Genomic DNA, 20,574 nt, shown 5'->3' with positions numbered 1-20,574 from the left:
GAGATCGAGACTATCCTGGCTAACACAGTGAAACCCCGTCTCTACTAAAAAAATACAAAAAACTAGCCGGGTGAGGTGGCGGGCGCCTGTAGTCCCAGCTACTTGGGAGGCTGAGGCAGGAGAATGGCGTAAACCCAGGAGGTGGAGCTTGCAGTGAGCTGAGATCCTGCCACTGCACTCCAGCCCAGGCGACAGAGCAAGACTCTGTCTCAAAAAAAAAAGAAAAATCAGATGTGTGAAATACGGGATGTGATGGTGCACCAAGATTTGATAATTGGTGATATGATCGAGGAGAGAAGCACACAGACCACTGTGGGTCTATCTCAAAGGACACTTCTTAGTCTCATGCCATCTCGTATGCCAGTTACTCATGATCTTTTAAGGACAGGTTAATCCTCATTGAGGATTTGCCTCTGATGACAAATGTCTTCTTTAGGAGATGTTAGTTCAGTGATGTTATTTCAGCATTCAGGCCAACAAAGGCAGTCAGAAGAGGAATGCATGCCAAGTGTCCTAGAGGTCAGAAAAAAAGAAGAACTTGCTCTACAGGAAGAATTATGAATGACAGACTGCAGCACAGCAAGAAGATGGTGCCCAGCAGATGAGAATTGGAACAGATAGATTCCTGCTCTCTTAGAGCTCCAACGATGAAGTCTGTTGTTCTGTGGTTTGAGGAACACTCATCATTCGCCTTAGCTGGTTAACGTAATTTATTAAGTCGAATCAAGCACAAAAGGAAAAAGTTCTTTATAACAGGCTAGATTCCATGAGTGAAAATTGCTTGGAGTCAAACAGGGAGAAAATATGCCTCAGTGTTAAAGACTTTCCAGAGACTTCTTCCATTCCACTTTCCACCCCTCCTGAAATCACTCGCCAAAGAACTGCTTTGCTGGACACTAAAGTGGCCACAAACGTGTTCATAAGAAAACATTAGAATATAAAATTAATCATTGTCTCTTTTAGTTAACTTTTTTGGAGTGTGTGTGCAGGGTTAAAGGACAGATGCTATTAAGATGATAGATATCAGCCAGGTGCGGTGGCTCACATCTGTAATCTCAGCACTTTGGGAGGCCGAGGCGGATGGATCACCTGACGTTGGGAGTTTGAGACCAACCTGAACAACAAGGAGAAACCCCGTCTCTACTAAAAATACAGTATTAGCTGGGTGTGGTGGCACATGCCTGTAATCCCAGCTACTCCAGAGGCTGAGGCAGAATTGCTTGAACCTAGGAGGCAGAAGTTGTAGTGAGCCAAGATCGCGTCATTGCACTCCAGCCTGGGCAACAAGAGCAAAACACCATCTCAAAAAAAAAAAAAAAGAAAAAAAGAAAAGAAAAGATGATAAACATCACTGAAAAGTTTGGAAGTTTCTATGACCAAGAGCTTTCCAAACAGCTGTAATTATCTGAAGGTCAATGAACTAAAAATGTCCATATATCGGCTTTAGGCAAAAAGGTCATTAATGCTTTAGGGGACTTTAAGTCTGGAAGAGGCTAACCTGACTCTCAGCTTCTGCAGTTCTCTAGCTGATCACCCTGAGATCCTCTTCAACTGCCAGGCTCCTGGAAGGTCAGAGTCAAGTCAGTGACTGACTCCCTGACTAGCCACGCAGAGCCTAAAGTTACACCCTAGCTGGATTGGCAAGGTCTTATATGACTTATGTAGCCCCATCCGTGGATGAGGTCGCCACCCACCCAATCCCCCTCAAAAGATCAGTCTTCTATGCTAGCTATGAAAAAAGAGAGGCAATGACAGTATTTTATTCCACCAGTGTTTGAAAAAAGTCTGCAACTTCTATGCAGGTATCCCAAAGCACCTAGGATTGCAGGGATGGATAGAAAGTCCTTCAATCACAACAGAATTCCTGTTTCACTCTTTACAAAAGGAGAGAGAACAGGCTGATGGATCCTATGGGTGCTTTAGACTCACACATTATCCATGAAGTGGAGACTGTCCTCTAATTCTAAAGGAATAGCTTTGGTGACAATTCTGCCATTGGTGCCATCTCTCAGGAAACTGACACTAAACTACAATGTTTTAAACTTGTACTATAGGAGATATGCAGACATATAAAATATTTTGTTATTTAAATTCCACAAGCATATAATGTAGGTATTAATTTCATTGCACAAATATGATAAATGAGACAATAATTTTCTCAAAGACACTCAATTAAGCTGCCTGACTGCAAAGAGTTTCAGGCAATAAGATTTAGATTCCTTTAGTTCATCATCTTCTAAAGACGATGCTTTAATCATTGTTCAGCTGGTTACTGATTGTACTGTTCTTTAAGCTCTTCCCCATGGGATCTGAAAAACCTGCTTCTAAGCATATCTGAAACGCTTTTAAATTTTCCATGTTATTTAGAGATGGGGTCTCACTATGCCGCCCTGGCCGGAGTGCCGTGGCCGTTCACAGGAAGGATCGTGGTGCACACTGTAGCATCAGACTCCTCACCTCATGACATCCTCCTGCCTCAGCCTCCTGAGTACAGGCTACAGGCATGTGCCACCGTGCCCAGCCATAGCTTGAAGTTTTCACCTATAATAACTGAAGTTCTTACCTTGCAACTTCAGAACATCTACTAAGAAATCATAGATATTACTTTGGGGAAAGAAATGCCTGGCTGCAAATAATTCCCTTAACGGACTTGAAGATAGTTCTGTTAGTGTCTTCCATCAGATCCAGTGCTCATGCAATACTCCTTATCTACTGTGTCTTTGTTTTCAAAAGTAGTAACATACGAACTTAGAATAAATATGCTGTCCTTTTAAGAATTTACGGCTGGGTGCGGTGGCTCATGCCTGTAGTCCCAGCACTTTGGGAGGCTGAGGTGGGCAGATCATGAGGTCAGGAGTTCAAGACCAGCCTGACCAACATGGTGAAACCCCGTCTCTACTAAAAATACAAAATTAGCTGGGTGTGGTGGTAGACACCTGTAATCCCAGCTACTCAGGAGGCTGAGGCAGGAGAATCGCTTGAACATGGGAACGGAGGTTGCAGTGAGTCGAGATCGCACCACTGCACTCATCTGGGTGACAGAGCGAGATTCCATCTTGCTCTAAAAAAGAAAAAAGAAAGAAATACATATATAAAAGACTCGTTTAACTCTGTGTCCCATAAGGTTGAATTCTAAGTCACTTTCATTAGTGATAAACATATGCAATATATATGATTTTGAACCTAAATAACAGTAACTGGTTGAGCAAGGATAAAATGCATCTCTGTGAAATCAATCCAGAATACCTTAGAATTTCACATGCTAGAGATCTTAAATTAACTGTCAACTCATTTGACAGATCCTTCTATGTGACAGGTTATCCTGTCATAACCTTGCCTTATATTTTTTTCTCTTCTTAAAAAGAAACCAGACTTTCCCCTACAGGAAGGCATTCCACCAGTCTTTTTGAGATGGAGTCTCACTCTGTCCCCCGGGCTGGAGTGCAGAGTGCAATGGCACGAACACATGTCGCTGCAACCTCCTCCTCCCATGTTCAAGCCATTCTCCTTTCTCAGCCTCCCAAGTAGCTGGGATTACAGGTGCACGTCCCCCTGCCCAGGAGAAGCCCTTTTAGTGGAGACAGGGCTTCAGCATGTTGGCCAGGCTGGTATTGAACCCCTGACCTCAACTGATCGTCCGCCTCGGCCTCCCAGAGTGCTGAGGTTACAGGTGTAAGCCACCACGCCTGGCTCATCAGTCTTTTTACTACAATACTCTCCAGGATATTTTCACAGGTGAAAAAGGCACTTAATACTCCTATTCTCTGCAGCATTTTTTAGCCCTCCTCAGCGAGTCTGATCCATCTATTCTAATGCTCTGCCTGATGCTGAGAGAATGATGAAACGTCATCGATTGAATGCCTATTAAAATGTATTAGGTACCTACCTATAAAGCACTCCATTTAGCTTTAGAGATGCAAAGGTGTTCAAAAGAAACTTCCTGGAACTCGGTAGGCGGGGAAGGCAGAAATAGACACAATAAATTATAGAACAGTTTATTACAAAAGTAGAAATCAAACACTGAAGAAGCAGAGAAAGCAGCTGGAAATACATCCTAAACAGAAAAAAGCTAGAGGGATGGTCTTTCCCTTGCACTAAGGTGCAACAGCGTACAGAGGAGAGAAATACAGAGAGACGCTAAACATAAAGATATAACTAGAATTAACCAACATGAGAGGAAGAGCAACGAATGAGGGTCTCGCAAGGTCATTCCTGAGTTTTAACATAATCATATAGGAAAGATTTCAACAGAATGCAAAGGGAATCAGAAGGCAACACCATCTCCCACTATCACCTATCAATTATATATGTACCTGTTCTTCGGCCCAGGCTGAAAACATGATTCTCAAGGAATATAAAAAACCCAATGCTGCTTCAATTGACAAAGCACTGAAACAGAATGTCCCTCCCCATGTAATGATAAAAATGCCCCAAAGCCGGCAGGGCGCGGTGGCCCACGCCTATAATTCCAGCACTTTGGGAAGCCGAGGCAGGCGGATCACGAGCTCAGGAGATCCAGAGCATCCTGGCTAACACGGTGAAATCCCGTCGCTACTAAAAACATAAAAAATTAGCCAGGCGAGGTGGCGGCGCCTGTAGTCCCAGCTACTCGGGAGGCTGAGGCAGGAGAATGGCGTGAACCCGGGAGGCTGAGCTTGCAGCGAGCCCAGATCGCGCCACTGCACTCCAGCCTGGGCGACAGAGCCAGACTCCGTCTCTCAAAAACAAAACAAAAAAAGCCCCAAAGTCAACAGTTAATCAGCTAGGGCCTGTTGCAGTCTGGCCAAATGCAATAAAGGTAAGAGGCAGGCACAGTTCTTTACTTCTTCCCTAATTCCATTCACCCTCCCTCAGCTACCAAATTATGGTTTCTGATCCTGCAAGAGACAAATTTGCAAAGGGTGGTTGAGTTCTTATCTGACTGACAGAATTGTAAGATAATTGCCAGCAATCTTTATATGGCATTGAAAGGTGACAACGTGCTAGCAGCCCTTGCTCTCTCTGGGCGCCTCCTCAGTCTCCGTGTGCGTTCTGGCCGCGCTCTAGGAGCCCTTCGCCGCCGCTGCGCTGTGGGGGGCCCCTCTCTGGGCCTGGCGAGGCCGCAGCCCCGCTCCCTCTGCTAGCCGGGAGGTGAGGAGGGAGAGGCGCGGGTGGGAGCCGGGGCTGCCCGGGGCGCTCCCGGGCTGGCGCGGGTTCCCGGTGGGCGCGGGCTCGCGGGCCCGCACTCGGTGGGGCTAGTCGGCGCCTGCTGGGCTTGATGGGGGACAAGCTCCCTCTGGGCTGCCTGTGTGTCTGGCCTAGGTGCGGCACAGTCCCGTCCGCCAGTGCCGTTGAGAGAGGAAGCCAGCTGGGCTTCTGGGTCCGGTGGAGACTTGGAGAACTTTCCAGTCTAGCTAAAGGTTTATAAACGCACCAATCAACCAGCGCTCTAGCTAAGACATTGCTCTTTCCTGTCTAGCTAAACGTCGGGTGGGGATTTTTCTGTCTAGCTAAAGGATTGTAAACGCACCAATCAGCATTCTGTGTCTAGTTAGAGGTTCGTAAACGCACCAATCAGCGCTTTGTGTCTAGCTAACGGTAGGGTGGGGACTTGGAGAATTTTTGTGTCTAGCTAAAGGATTGTAAACACACCAATCAACACTCTGTCAAAACGGACCAATCAGCTCTCTGTAAAACAGACCAATCGGCTCTCTGTAACATGGACCAATCAGCTCTCTGTAAAATGAACCAATTAGCAGGGTGTGGGTGGGGCCAGATAAGGGAATAAAAGCAGACCACCGGGGCCAACAGCCGCAACCTGTTCTGTCAGCTTCCGGGCTGTGGAAGGTTTGTTGATTCTCATTGCAATAAATCGCTGCTGCTCGCTCTTTGGGTCTGTGCCATGTTTATGAGCTGTAACGCTAACTTTGAACGTTTGCAGCTTAACTACTGAGGCCGGTGAGATCGTGAACTCATTGGAAGCAAGAAACTGCAGACACATCGGAACATCTGAAGGCACAAATTCCGGGCACACGATGTTTCGGAACTGTGGCACTCACAGCAAGGGTCCAGGGCCTCATTCTCGAAGTGAGCGAGACCAAGAACCCACCAATTGCAGACACAGCATTTATTTTAAAACCAACTCCCTCAGGAGTACTTCTCTGCCCATAGCTGTCCTCACCTGTAATTGCTTTAACCTGAATGAACGCACTCCTTCCTGGCCTTTATTTTCTCATAGCTTCTAAGGAATCCAGAGATTCACTTTGAATTATACTCTTCTGAGGCCTCTTCACACCTTTAGGAGGCCCTTTCACACGGGATCTAAAGTGGATCCTGCCTCCCCACAATGGCTCAGTGTCTTGTGCCTTTGACCAACATCTGGGCCTCTGTAAACACTCAAGCATTCTTTGCCAAAACAAATTCGGAGAGTGCAGGCCAGGCTCAACACAGTAACAGTTCTCCCTTTCTCAGACAAAGCAGCTCACCAGCCCTTCTCTCAGGCTTGATTTCCTGGATGAGTCAAGCACCTGCTTCCAGAAACGCAGAACATTCACGTTAAGCTCTCAGAAGTAGAATTTGTTTAAGGAGTAAGTGTCCTCCCACCCTCCCTGTTTGGCAAGTTAGTAATTTTTTTTTAATGAAATGCATTCTCACATAACAGATTAGCCACCCATTATATTGTCATGCTGATGGAAGATGGAAATAGTTCAGAAAAAATCACTTTTATATATAATTTAATTTTCTGTTGTGAAAGGGGAGGAAAGATTATATTCCTGACTAAAATAAGGATTTATGGGTAACAGAGTGGGGACAGAAAGGTGTTTGCATAGAAATAAAATATTTGTTTCGAAGGTACCAACTCTCCAAATCTTCATGTCCACTGCGCAGTATTATTTTTTCAATCCAAAGATCAAGTCTGTATTCCAACATATTTTATTAAAACATGACACATTAAAGTTAAGAAATATGCTCATAACTAAATGGATGTGGTTTTCAAAGTGACTGTAGAATTTTGTATTCTAACAAGCAACGTGTGAGGATTATAGTTTCTCCACATCTTTTATGTTACTTCTTATGGTCTGCCTTTTTATTGTCCATTTTAAAATGTTATAACCATTTAAATTCTGATTGTAACTGAATTATAACTCTCTACTCTTAGATTTAAACATTGTATATGCCCTTAATCTGAAGCATAGTTACTGCATCTTAATTGTTTCCACTGATGTACATAAAATTATGATTTACCAACAACCAAATATTTTAGTATAAAAGATAAATGGTACTATCAAGAGATAATGGATATCCTTCAATAATTTTAGCTTACAAATTAAAAATGCTTCCCAAGAGCTAAGGAACAATTTTTATTCGCATTTGGTAGAGTCACCAACCATAGAATCATTACTTTCAACTTTATGACTGACATTTCTCAAATAAGCTGTTCTAAATCGTGGTTGTTGTTTTTTTAAATATGCATGCTACAAGGCTGCTAATTTGCAATAGGTGTCATCATGGCAATAGACTGACAAAGTATCTCACACCCTTAATTCAAGAATGGATGGGAAAGCACTGATGAAAGACTAATGCTTCCATTCTTTGATGAAACTAGCAATGCATCCCTATCAAGAAGAGAGTTATCATCTCACTTCCAGTTTCTTTCTTCCCCTCAAGAACAACTTGAATCTCTTTGGCATCCAAAGTCTCAGAGGCCAATAAAGCCTCTGCTAGATTCTTACACTCTTTTGCCTGGGTGTTGAATATATGTTTTGCTCATTCATATGAGTCCTGAAATAGAAAAGCAGATACATAAAAAGCAGAAAATATGGGCTGGGCATGGTGACTCATGCTTGTAATCCCGGTATTTTGGGAGGCTAAGGCAGGTGGAGCTCTTGACCCTCAGGAGTAGGAGACCAGCCTGGGCAACATGGAGAAACCCCATCTCTACAAAAAATACAAAAACAAATTAGCCAGGCATGGTATGACACTCCTGTAGTCCCAGCTACTCAGGAGGCTGAGGCAGGAGGATCACTCAAACCTGGAAGGCAGAGGTTGCAGTAAGCTGAGATTGTGCCACTGCACTCCAATCCAAGTGACAGAGGGCAGACCTTGTCTCAAAAAAGGAAGGAAGGGAGGGAGGGAAGAAAAAGAAAGAAAAGAAAGAAGGGAGGGGAAAGAAACAGAAAGAAATGTAGGGGAAACAAAAATCAAACCCAGTGGGGAAAGCAATAAAAAATTTATCCTTAAAAATGTGAAATCTGTATATTTAAATTTATAAAAGCTTGGTTCTGTAGTGTAAATAATTTGTGCATCATAACATAAGTAGTAAGGAAAAGAGAATATGCATTCTGGAAAGGCCGAGACCGCCTCTTCTGAAAGTCTCTAAACCTTTCCATTATACAAACTTCCATATCCTTAACTAGTCTAAAGCATTCCTTGGACCTCCTCAAATTAAAACCTGGCTCTCTCCTGCCAAGACTACCTTTCCTAAGTACTCTCAAGTGTTATTTCTTCACTTGAGGGTGAAGCAGTCAGCTCTTTGTACCCATCACTATTTCCAGACCGTTACTAACCCATTCTCTTGTAGAAAGCAGTCTTCCTGTGAAGAGACCAAACCATTCAACCAAAGTTCTATCCAGTCCCCTTTGTTGTGCCATCTAAAAAATACCCTAATTACATTCTTCATTCACTAGGGACTCTGGCACTTAGCTAGCTCAGTATTCCTTTTCATTCCAAGACCTCCCTGAAAGGTAACTTCAACATCCAGATGGAACACATAGCCAACCTCTCCACTGAGCTACAGACCCACATAACCATTTCTACCTTGAAATCTTTAACCAAGATGGCTAAAATTCAACATGTGTAAAACTAAACTCATGAAGCTGGGTACAGGGGCACACACCTGTAGTCCCAGCTACTCAGGAGGCTGAGGTGGGAGGATGGGATCCTTTCAGCCTAGGAATTCAAGTCCAGGGTGGCAAGCATAGCAAGACCCTATCTCCAAAAAACAAGAAAAACTACCCACTTCCAGCCCAGTTGAGTCTCCAGTTTCTGCAGTGAAAGGCACAGTTGCATGAGGCAGAAATCTGGAAAACAGCTTTAATTGCTCTTTGACCCCTCACATCCAAACATTGCAAAGACACACTAATTCCACTACATCAGTCTCTCTTGAACTCACCCACATTTCTTCATTTCTACTTTCACCAACCTAACCTAACCATCACTGCTCTGCGAGGCCAGCCTTCAGGGCTTCCCATTCCTGAATCAACTGCATGACCTCCTTGTTGGGGGTCTTGGGCAGGGCAGGAAGAAGTGTTCCCTCCCCTTTCATTTATTTTTTATTTTATTTTGTTTTTGTTTTTGAGACGGAGTCTCGCTCTGTTTCCCAGGCTGGAGTGTGGTGGCGCGATCTCGGCTCACTGCAAGCTCCGCCTCCCGGGTTCCCGCCATTCTCCTGCCTCAGCCTCCCGTGTAGCCGGGACTACAGGCGCCGCCACCTCGCCCGGCTGATTTTTTGAATTTTTAGTAGAGACGGGGTTTCACCGTCTTGGCCGGGATGGTCTCGATCTCCGGACCTCGTGATCCGCCTGCTTCGGCCTCCCAAAGTGCTGGGATTCCAGGCTGAGCCGCCGCGCCCGGCCTTCATTTTTCAGGAAGCACCGGCCAGCGGCCTCCGCGGGTGTGAGCCCTTGTCCTGCACGGGGTGCGAGGGACACGCTGCGACAGCATCAAGGCAGACAACACCAGAGCAGTCCACAAATACTATCAAGGACTGGAGGGATGCCCTGGATCCGGGAAGAGGCTGCAGGCGCCCCAACCCCGTGAGCGACCAGGCCCCGGGCGGTGCTGGCAGCGCGGCCGCCCGCTGTACTGTGCGGTGGAATGGGCCGCAGAGAGTCACTGTGTTGCCAGCCATGTGTCCGCGTCCCCTGATGAGCCACTCAGCCGGCTCCATGGCACCTGGACGAGAGCCACAGCCCCTCACTCCTTGCCCGCTTCTGTGGAGTCTTTTGACAACCAGAAGTAGCCAGTTTGAGCTGCCCGAAGCGCTTGATACCTTGGTTTAGGAGAAACTCGGGATGACTCAAAGTTTCACAATTTGGAAATGAGATTCCCCAGACACTCTGTAGACAGCAAAAAATAGCTGCGTCCCGGAGTGGTGCTGCCACGGAGTGGGGCCAGTCTGTAAGCAAGGGCGGCCTAGTGGCTCTCATGTAGCCCACCAAACCACTCTGCTTGCTGGGCCCGCTGCTTCAGTAGGTTTTATTATTATTTGGGTAACATTATTCAGATTAGGAAATGACTGATACTGAAAAGATAGGATATGAGTGACCCTGAAACATTTTACCCACAGTTCCCGAGAGAGCAGGTGTTATGGGGTGGGGAGGGAGTTGATTAGGGCAGGTGTGCAGAACTCAGAGTGAGAGAGTCCAGTGGTTGCAAGTATGAACTTAACTGGGTGCCCAAGAAGGGAAACTGGCCTCTAGCCAGGGCCTCAAAAGTGGGTCAAGGCAGCATTTTTAAAACTTTGTTATAGGAATCCACTGGTTTTGCAGTTTGTCCCTCCAAGTGCCCTGTCTTGGGTTGAACAGTGTCAAAAAGAAAAAAAAAATCGTGTCTACCCACAGCCTCAGAATATGATTTTCTTTGGGAATAGAATCTTGCAGATGTGATGAAGATGATTTGTACTGGATTACAGTAGGTTCTTCTTCCTGTTTTTGTTGTTGTTGTTGTTGTTGTTTCGCTCTTGTTGCCCAGGCTGGAGTGCAGTGGCGCTATCTCGGCTCACAGCAACTTCCGCCTCCCGGGTTCAAGTGATTCTCCTGCCTCAGCCTTCTGAGTAGCTGGGATTATAGGCATGCACCACCATGCCCAGCTAATTTTGTATTTTCAGTAGAGACGGGGTTTCTCCATATTGGTGAGGCTGGTCTCCAACTCTCGACCTCAGGTGATCCACCTGACTCGGCCTCCCAAATTGCTGAGATTACAGGCGTGAGCCACTGCGCCCAGCTTAGAGTAGGTTCTGTATCTAGTGACCACTGTTCTTGCAGGAGGAGGAGAGGACACATGGATACATATGGAGAAGAAGGCCACGTGGTGGATGGGGCCAGAGATCAGAGTGCTGTAGCTACAACTCAAGGAACACCAAGGACTTTCAGAACCACCAGAAGTTAGGACAAGCAGAGAAGGGTTCTTCTCTAGAGCCTTCAGAGGACACATGGGTCTGCCAGCACCTGGATTCCAGATCTCTGACTTTCAGTACTGTGAGGGGATAAATTACGAAGTTTGTGTTAAATTACTGTGGCAGCCTAGGAAACTAATACAGACATTGGTGTCAGGAAGTAGAATGTTTCTGTAACTAATACTTTAAATGTGGAAGGAGCTTTGGAATCAGGGAGAGGCTGGAAGAAGTGTGAGGCACGTGATAGAAAAAGCCTAGAATCCATTGAGGAAACAGCTGGTTGAGCTGTGAAGAGTAATTCCAATGAAAACTCAGAAGGAAGTGAGAAGACCTGTAGAGAAGCTTCTATTCTCTTAGCAGGGGTCTCCAACCCCCAGGCCAAGGACTGGTGCAGGTCCCTGGCCTGTTAGGAACAAGGCCACACAGCAGGAGGTGAGTGGCCGGCAATCCAGCATTACCACCTGAGTTCCATCTCCTGTTAAACCAGCAAGGCATTAGATTCTCATAGGAGCACGAACCCTACTGGGAAGTGTGCATGCCAGGGATTGAAGCTGTGCAGTCCTTATGAGAATCTAACTAATGCCTGATGATCTAAGGTGGAACAGTTTCATCCTGAAACCAGCCTGTCATCCCCCCAACCCCCCAGCCCCTGTCCCTGGTGCCAAAAAGGTTGGGGACTGATGCTCTTAGAGAATACATATATTGTCATGAACAGAATGTTGGTAGAAACATAATGTTGAAGGTGCTTCTGGTGAGGTCTTAGAAAGAAATGAGGAACATGTTCTTTGACATTTGAGTAAAAGAGGTCTTTGTTATAAAGTGGTAGAGAACTTGACTAAATTGTGTTCTGTTGTTATATGGAAAGTAGACATGATAAATAATAAGCTTAGATATTAAAAGCTTGGATATTTAGTTGAGGAGATTTCTAAGGGCAGTGTCGAAGGTGCACCTGCTTGTTGCTAATAGGAACTGTGAGAGGAAAAAGGTACATTGAGTAAAGAACAGTCAAGCAGAAAGGAGCTGGCACTTAATGATTTAGGGGCTCTCAGGATGTCCAGATTACAAAGACTACAAAAATCAGGAAACTCACCGTTAGAAAGTGTACTCTGGAAAGAGGACCAAGGGTGTGGCTGGATAACATTTTGCTAAAGAGATTGGACATGTGACTCACAGAACCACTCCACCATCTCAGCAGAAGCCAGAAATAGAGATGGGGTTACCAAGGAAAGATCTGTGGAAGGCCCATTTCTCTGTTGGCTGAAACCCCATGAATTATGCAGGAGACAAAGGTTTTGAGACTCTGACAGCAGTAGAAACATGGCAGCCTTGACTAACGACAGAGATGGAATGGAATAAAGGAAGGCCATGGGGCTTCCAAAATTCCACAGGCAGGCAAGTGACTGATGGAGGCATTCTGCTGCAGAAATGTTTGATCTCCCATCTTGTAATTTTCTGTTGAAAGCCAAACATGCATGAGGTGAGAGGAACTGAGGTAAATAGGCTTTTACTGTGAAGTTTTATATTTATCTGACTAAGGAGCAAGACTGTTTCTTGTTTGCTGTAGTTGTAAATGTCAGAGGCTAAAATTTCCTCTAATGTCCTTGTTTTTGCATCCCCTGTTGCCTTTGGGTTTCCCTAGAGTCTTACATAAATTCTGGGCTTTGCAGTTCTTTCAGCTGTAATCCCCTGTTAATATATCGGAGCCGTAAGTGATGTGGCAGTGAGATGTGGGGACAGTGGGGAGTGGTCTATAAACCCATGATCAGGGCCCAGCCTTGTTGTGAACCAGTGGTCCCTAGGCTGTGCCCCTCACAAGTGCTTCTCAGCTTTTTTTATTTGAGATTGGAAGACTAGAGAGGACTGGAGGTGGATATTTTCCTTCCCTTGGTTTGGGTGGGCTCTGGTAGTTGCTCTGACTTTAAGCCTTTGTTAAGGAGAACAGGATATTCTGTGTGCATTTCAAAGTGGTTACACTTCCCTCCCCTTGCCAGAAGCTCCAGCAGATTTTTCTCTGATTTTCACCCAAGAACCTAATAGAATTCCTGGAGATAAAACCCATGAGAGTGTGGGGGCCCCTCAAGGCTAGGTCCCCAGCATTTTCCTCTCTCATGCTTACATGCCCAGGCTCCGGCAGTTAGTCAGCTACCCTTTAAGCTTCCCTACAAGTTGCTGGCTGCAGCAGCAGCTTCTGCACCTGGCAAGCTGTGGCTTTGTATTTGCCTTTCCTTCTAATTTTCAGGGGAGTGGTTTGCCACGTGACCTCAATTTTCTGAGGGATCTGAGAGTTGTTGATTTTCCAGTTTGGCTTTTTTCTTGTAAGAATGGAAGTGATGATTTTGAAGCTCTTTATGTGCCAGAACAATAATTTTATTGGTATGCTTACTAGCGATAATTATAAAAATAATTATAAAAAACAAAGGCAGGAATGAATGAATGAGTGTGGCAGTAATTCCTGAAGACATGACGTCAGTCCTACTCTGAGTCCATAATCTCCCTGAATTAATTAAGCAAGCAAGCCGAAAAACAGTGTCTTTTTTAGGTAAGAGGTCTGACTCTGTGGCCCAGGCAGGAGGGTACTGGCGCAACCTCGGCTCACTGCAGCCTTAACCTCCTGGGCTCAGGCGAACCTCCAGCCTCAGCCTTCTTAGCAGCTGGGACTGAAAGTGCCCACTTACCCAGCTGGGTTCTCCTTTAAAAGGGATGTGTGTGTGTGTTTGCTGGGAGGAAGGCATTATTGAAGTTTGAAGTTGGTTTTCTGCTGAGGGAGTGGAGTCAAGCCTGGACTGTCCGAGTGAGAAAACAGGAACCCTGACTACTGGACCAAACAAAGCAGCAGCAAGAGAGAAAAGTAAATTTTTCCAGAGTGCTATGCTCCCAGCAGACTGCCTAGGACTTCCTCTCCCTGCCTTGCAGAGGCTGCTCATGGACCCGAGGTGGCCCCTGCCAACCTGAGCCAGTGCGCTGGAGCACGATGGGGGCCCGTGGGGACCTGTCTTCTGCTGGGGGTTCCACAGCAACACATCTTCAATATTTTCAATGTTATCGGGCATTTCACTAATTCCAATATTCACACCTGTGATGCACATGGCATCTAATATACTCAGTAAGCTATTGATGGTCAAAACAACTAGCTAATGCCGTGATGAAAATGGTCACTGCCATCAAAACACACAGCGATGGGGCTCGTATATCCCTGGGCGTTTCTCCAAGTTCAGATGAAGAGGAAATACCCAATCTGTCCTGGAGCATTCTAGTGACAAAAAGTCAAAGTTCTTCTGGCGAACATTTTCAAGTTGAAAGAAAAAATATACACCCGCAAAAAAAAAAAAAGCTACTTCTGTTCTTATACTGGGAGTCAAACCCAGGCCGCCTGGGTGAAAAACCACAAATCCTAACCGCTAGACCATATGGGAACCGCTGAGAGAGGAGCGCCACCATATCTGTATACATGACATGCAGCAGCTTCCCCGCCAGCACCTCCCAACTACCACCGCGCAGCACCGAGCTCCTGCTGTCCCTGTGGAAACCGGTGTGACTGCAGCCTGCCAGACACGCTGCATGGACCCCGTCTCCTGATTTAGCTCTGGTGGGACAAGGCACCTCTCCCCGGCAGGCAGAACCCCCTTTCCTGGCGGTCTCCCCCAAAGCTGGAGTCAGGGCAGAAGATCAGGACAGCAAGTTAAGGATGCTTTGCTGAAGATTTGCTGTCTTCATCAACCCCATTTGCAGAGCCCATGGTTCCACCCGGACCTGCGAGTCCAGCCCCGAGCCCGCAGTGGGCAGCGCCTGCCCACCCCAGTGCCCGCCCACAACCAGCAGCGAAGGGCGTGCTCCCTGGGGTCGCACCTCCTCCTTGAAGAATTTGTGGCCACAGCAAAATTGACTTATTTTTTTCCTTACTTTGGCTTCAGAATCTCACTAACCGGCACCTTGTGGATAGGATCTTGTTATGAAAGGAAACCTTTGGTGAGGGCTGGGGGCAGATAGCCATTTTTCCTGCAGTCACAGGGGTTCCATTTGAGTTCCTCCCTTAGTCTTTTCCCTGACAACTCAAGGTCAACAGGCCAATAAACGACCCCTCAACCAATGGCAAATCTGCCCTACAGGGATTATGTTAAAGTTCAAGAAGTAAAACAATGTAGTACGGGTGTGTTGACAGTAATGTCCACCGAACAGAATGAAAACCCCCAAATTACATTGGGTTTACACTGGAGTTAGCAAAACAAAAGGGCAGCATTAACCAACATACAGCACGTGGGCGGACGGTGGAAAAGCTGGCCATGACTCACTGGACATTTCAACTGAAACCACAGAGGTTCTTGAAAATGCTGGAGAATTCCCTGACTGCCTTATCAGTTACAAGCCCAAATTCAGAATCATGTGACAGCTGGATATATTCAATTGTATGTACAAATAATGATCAAAAAACACACAAGTTGGGTAGTGGGTACCATAGCTTTCACTGTAGTTATTCATTAAGCTATTCAACTGTTCTGTGTGGTTTGATGTAATATGTTTTATTTTATAATAACAAGTCAAAAAAGTCATAACCAAAAAGATAAACTGGAAAACAAGACTTACATCTCATCCATATGAACATAGGACCAATTACCTCTAAACATAAACAGCTCCTAGAAATTATTGCAAAGATCAACAACCCAGTAGAAAAATGAAGTTCCCAAAACAGAAAACACAAGTGGCCCTTCCAAAAAATGAAGAGAGGCTCAGCCTCTTATAGTAAGATAAAGATACAGGATTTTAAAAACCTAGGCCTCTTCCTAGAGTTCCCTTAAAAAATCTAGGCCGGATCATTTTTACTTCCTCGCTTAGACCCTGCCAAGGGCTGCCCAGCTACTCAGGTGTTTGTATCCTTGTGGACTCAAGTCATATTGTCCTGATCTTTTGGCCCAGTACAGTTTTCTCCTCCAGCAAAGACAATTTGGGGGATGTAGTAAGCATGAAGCACTACTTCCTGTCCCCCACCACCTCCCTTCGCACAGTGTTCCGTCATCCAGCCACGAAACCACAGCTGAGTGATCCAAGAGGCAGTTCCAGTTGTTGACTAACGTGTACCTGCCCACGTGAGTGTGTCCTATGGGAACTCAGGCCTCGGAATAGTTTCAAAATAGTGGCTTTCAAAATTAGTTTGCCTCTTCAAACTTCACACCTAAGGAAACATACAGAGCAGGGACAGAGTGGGCATTAGCTGGCGTGAGGTAGGGGCAAGAGCTATTTGTGAAGGAAGAAGGCCTGAGATCAAATAGCAATGTCAGAGAACAGCTGAGCTCACTGCCCTGCCTCTGTGCATGCATGTCAGGCAGCCCCCAGCTCCAGCTGCTTGAGTTTCTCTTGGAGGCCCCCGAGCTGGCTTCGACCCCAGTCAATGCGGTTCTGGAGGCTGGCTATGTCTGCGGCCAGCTGCAGGCCTGGAGAAAAGGAGAGAAGGTTAGGATGGTATCTGTGGTATAACACAGGACCCAGGAGGAGCTGGACATCCCCAGAAATTGGAAAGGCTCCAGGCCTCTCTTCCCCCTACACTTGTCCCAAAACATTCCAGGTACGGCCCTGCATTGGCTGCTCCAGAACCTCTGCAGTCTTACACCTCCTTCAGGTCTTTGCTAAAATGTCACCGCCTCAGACTTCCTGGACCCATTATATCACCCACCAGGAACTACAAATTCACAGACAGTAATACCATCTCATGCCCTCATTTCCTTCCTCCCCCATTACTACAGCCTCTCGCTCCCCTCACCTGGTCTCCCTCCACTACTTTTCTCTGCCCCAACAGTAGTCCACACTCTGGATCCACCTCTAGGTGGCTTGTGCCGATGTCTCTGCTGGAACAGCTGCTGCCCAGTCCTCCAGGCAGCTCTCAGTCTTCAGCCTCCTGTTCAGCAGCAGGGCTGACCACACATTGGATCACTTGCTCCAGGAAACACTTCCTCTTCTTGGCCTCCAGGACACCTGCTCCCAGGTGTTGCTCCTAAGTTTCCTTGACTGGCTTCTCCCCTCCTCTCCCTCACCTCCCGTCCATACTCCCCAGGCCCTCTGCTGATCTCATCCTATCTCAGCTTTAAACCAGTGTTTGTGTCAAAAACTTTGGAGTGCCCACTCAGACTGTCCAGCAGGACGTCAGTAGACACCACACAGACCACGCCAACTCCTGCCTTCCGGCATCCCCTGAGCTGCCCACAGCGGGTGAGGGTCACTCCATCCTCCAGGGGTTCCGGGTGGAGATCGCGGGCTCTCCTGGACTCCTTTCCTTCCCTTACTCCCATATCTTATCAGTCAGCAAATTCTGAGGCTTCTACTCTTAAAACCTGTGCAGGTTCCCACCACTTACCTCCTCCTCCAGTGACACCATCTGCTTCTTGCACTGGCTGCTCCCTGACGCCCGCTTCCTCCCTCTGCTCTGTGTCCCCGCCCAGCACCCAAGGATTCCTGTGACCCTGTGCAGCCAGTCGAACCACCCTCTGCTCAGAGCCTCTCTGTGCATCCCACAGTCTTCATCTGACTCCACTCTAGGCCACCAGCCTCGGCACACACCTGATATATATGGCTTCAGGGCTTTTGTCCTGGCTGGTTCCTCCATCTAGAGCACCATTCCCCAAAATCACCCACAAAGCTTTTCCTTCACCTCCTCAGAGAGACCTCCCCTGGCCACCCTTCATAAAATAGCTCCCCTGGCCCACTCCTGGCCCACTCCATTATGTGTTTTTCGTAACAATTTTCACATCCTGACTTATTACTTATTTGCACATTGCCTTTCTCTGCTCCTAAACATTACATGAAAAGGTGTTTTTCTCTTTTGTTCTCTGCTGAATCCCCAGCAGCTAGCATGAACCAGAATGCTGCCAACAACCAGTAAATGCTTTTGGAAAAAACAATGGGTGTACAACAGAAGTCTGGATGGAGAAAAACCTGCAAAGCCTTTCACAGACTAACCCCAGCCCTGGCAGCAGTGCTCAAGTGTTCCCTGTGGATAGAGGGTCTGAGGGCCACACAGTCAAACGACAGGGTCCACTCACCATCCCGGAAGCTGGCTTGAGCCTGACGTAGACTGTGAGGAACCAGGATTCCAAACCAGTTCAGGGGGTCCCGAGGGGCCTCAGAGGACTGTGGTTCTGGGGTCTTAGTGGGGGCCTTGCGCCTCCGCAGAGCTGAGGAAAGAAAGGTTGGCGAAGGCTGGGATCTTACTCCCTGGACTTTATCGTCTTGGTGACAATGTTGCCCTTGATCTGAGCTCATGATTCTAGAAAACACTGTTGGTTGGAAAATTCCAACTTTGGGGTTCCAGGAAACAGCTTACCACAAAACACAGCCTTTCCCCTTGTGATTCAGATGAGACTGTTTGTCCACTCTTCCCCGTGACTCCTGTAGGACCCGCCGATGACCCTGTTTGCCTGTGACACTGACCTTACCCATTGGACCTGAACATGCTGACAGACCAGACACAGACGTTCCAACTCCCCATTCTTTGCCTCAGGAATGATTAACTGGGATTAGAAGTTTGTCCCTCTGAAACTAGCTAGACACACAGATGAGTATTTTCTGTTCAGCTGACTGAAACTTACGTGATTGTAAAACTATTCCCAGTGTAAAGCAACTCCCCAACTTCTCTACTCCCTATAAAAGTCTAAGGCAAAACCACCCTACAAAAACATTCTGTTCTTCAGCTCTGGGATGCTCTCTCTTATCGCAAAAACCTAATTAAAACCATCTCCATCATTTGCATTTTGTCTTTGACATTGGGAAGGGTTTCTGCAGAAGGAAGAGGGGGCTCACCTGCTTCGCGAGGCCCCACCTCCTCTGGGGCGTGGACACCAGATCTCACCACCTTGAACTTCTGGAGTCCCTCCTGGGCCTCGCTGAAGGACAAGAAGGGAGGATGGAGCTTCGGCAGCCCGGGCCTGGAGCGCGCCCGCCCACCCAGCCCAGCAGGGACGCTTCCTCACCTGGCCTGGAGGCAGACCTGGGGCTCCATGTGGGAAGCATACTGCAGGGGCCCCACCGACTTGGTGCCCATCGCGTAGCGAGCCTTGGCGAGCGAGAGCCAGCCCTGCAAGGAGAGGACAGCGGTGAGACTCAGTTTACGACCGTGTGCCCTCCTGCCCGCCCCAGGCGCCTACCTCCTCCACCCGGGCGTTCAACACCGCTCGCTTCCCCTCCAGCTCCTCCAGGTCCCCAAGCAGCTGCAGGAGCAGCGAGTCCAGATCCGCTCGCAGGTCAAGCGCCGCCATGGACACACAATCAGATGCGGACCCGCCCCCTTCCCTGTCACCGCCCGCGGTTGGCAGAACAGCCAATGGACACACGAGATCTTCCATCGAGGAGCGTTCCCAGCTGGGGATCCCCACGCCGGCAGCACCTAGGCCACCGGGTCAGCTCCTTTAAGGGCAAGCGCCCTTAGAGAAGCAGCACGGAAGCAACCGATCAACTGGTTTCTCCAATCAGCCCCCAAGTGCATCAACCAGCCGGACTGTCGGCTGGAGTCATAGGTAGTTCTGAGTCCTTCCGGAAGCTGCCCAACCTTAGAACTCGGGCCACTGCTGTGGCGGTGGAAGAAGGCTAAGCTGTGCAGAAACCATTTTGGTTGAGGGAAGAGTGGTTTTAAAGTTAATTTGGAAAGGAGCCGGCAAGCAACCTCCAGATCAGTCGGTGGGCGATTTTTATAGCTGATGAACTGTTTCGAGCTGCTAATTATGATTGTTTTAGCGGTTCATCATCTTGAAACCGTGCATTCTGCACGGCGGTGGGGGGGAAGGGAGGGGATGGGGACGCCTCTGGCGGACATCTTTATTAGCTGCAGTCGGAAGCCACGTGTGACATTCTGTATCCAGTCTATTGGTTGTTCCAAGGAGAACGCCCTGCTGGAACGGCCAATCGCCTTGCCATGCCCCCTCCCCGCTCCGCCCTATTCGCCATCTTAACACAGGGCATTCCCGACAGCTGTAGGCACCAGTGAAACGTCTGAGGGACCATCTTGGTTGAGGGCGGAAGTGAGGACTGTGTCGCGCCAGAAGAACGCACAGATTCTCCCGGACCCACGTGGAAGCGCCGCTCAGGATGGTAGGAGAATGGTTGAGCTCCTGTTTCGGAGCTCCGGAACGCGTGAAGTGCTGGGGATGTGGCCCTGGGGCCTTGGAGCCTCGGGGGCTTCGGGGCTCCGGGGCTCCGGGGCTCGGGAGCTAGTAGTGACTGGGCCCGCTGTTCCCACAGCTGCGCCGCGAGGCCCGCCTGCGCCGCGAGTACCTGTATCGCAAGGCCCGGGAGGAGGCGCAGCGCTCAGCCCAGGAGAGGAAGGAGCGGCTGAGGCACGCGCTCGAAGGTACGGGGTCGGCCCCGCGGACGTCTGCGCGGTAAACTCCCCGCACTGACTTGTGTTCGGATATCCAAGGGTCTTTCCAGTTGCTTGCCGG

The 20,574-nt window shown here is 47.9% G+C and overlaps 1 protein-coding gene and 1 long non-coding RNA gene across 2 annotated transcripts; one reads left to right on the top strand and one right to left on the bottom strand.

Annotated features, from left to right (window-relative positions):
- Positions 1-15,651: 15,651 nt before the first annotated feature.
- LOC117087008 (coiled-coil domain-containing protein 115-like) lies at positions 15,652-19,652 on the bottom strand. Its single transcript, XM_033216738.1, has 5 exons — positions 19,285-19,652; positions 19,111-19,214; positions 18,941-19,023; positions 18,184-18,315; positions 15,652-16,581 (listed from the first exon to the last, which is right to left on the bottom strand). Exons 1-5 carry the CDS (start codon positions 19,480-19,482, stop codon positions 16,469-16,471), a joined length of 630 nt encoding a protein of 209 aa, XP_033072629.1. The 5' UTR covers positions 19,483-19,652; the 3' UTR covers positions 15,652-16,468.
- LOC117087018 lies at positions 19,559-20,510 on the top strand. Its single transcript, XR_004438643.1, has 3 exons — positions 19,559-19,813; positions 20,105-20,224; positions 20,375-20,510. It is a non-coding gene; the product is annotated as an uncharacterized LOC117087018 (long non-coding RNA).
- Positions 20,511-20,574: the final 64 nt, after the last annotated feature.

Source organism: Trachypithecus francoisi, unplaced genomic scaffold (genome assembly GCF_009764315.1).
Source record: "Trachypithecus francoisi isolate TF-2019V2 unplaced genomic scaffold, Tfra_2.0 Contig00606, whole genome shotgun sequence".
Taxonomy (NCBI): domain Eukaryota; kingdom Metazoa; phylum Chordata; class Mammalia; order Primates; family Cercopithecidae; genus Trachypithecus; species Trachypithecus francoisi.
Note: the sequence above shows the minus strand (reverse complement) of the source record. Positions and strands in the feature narration are given on the sequence as shown.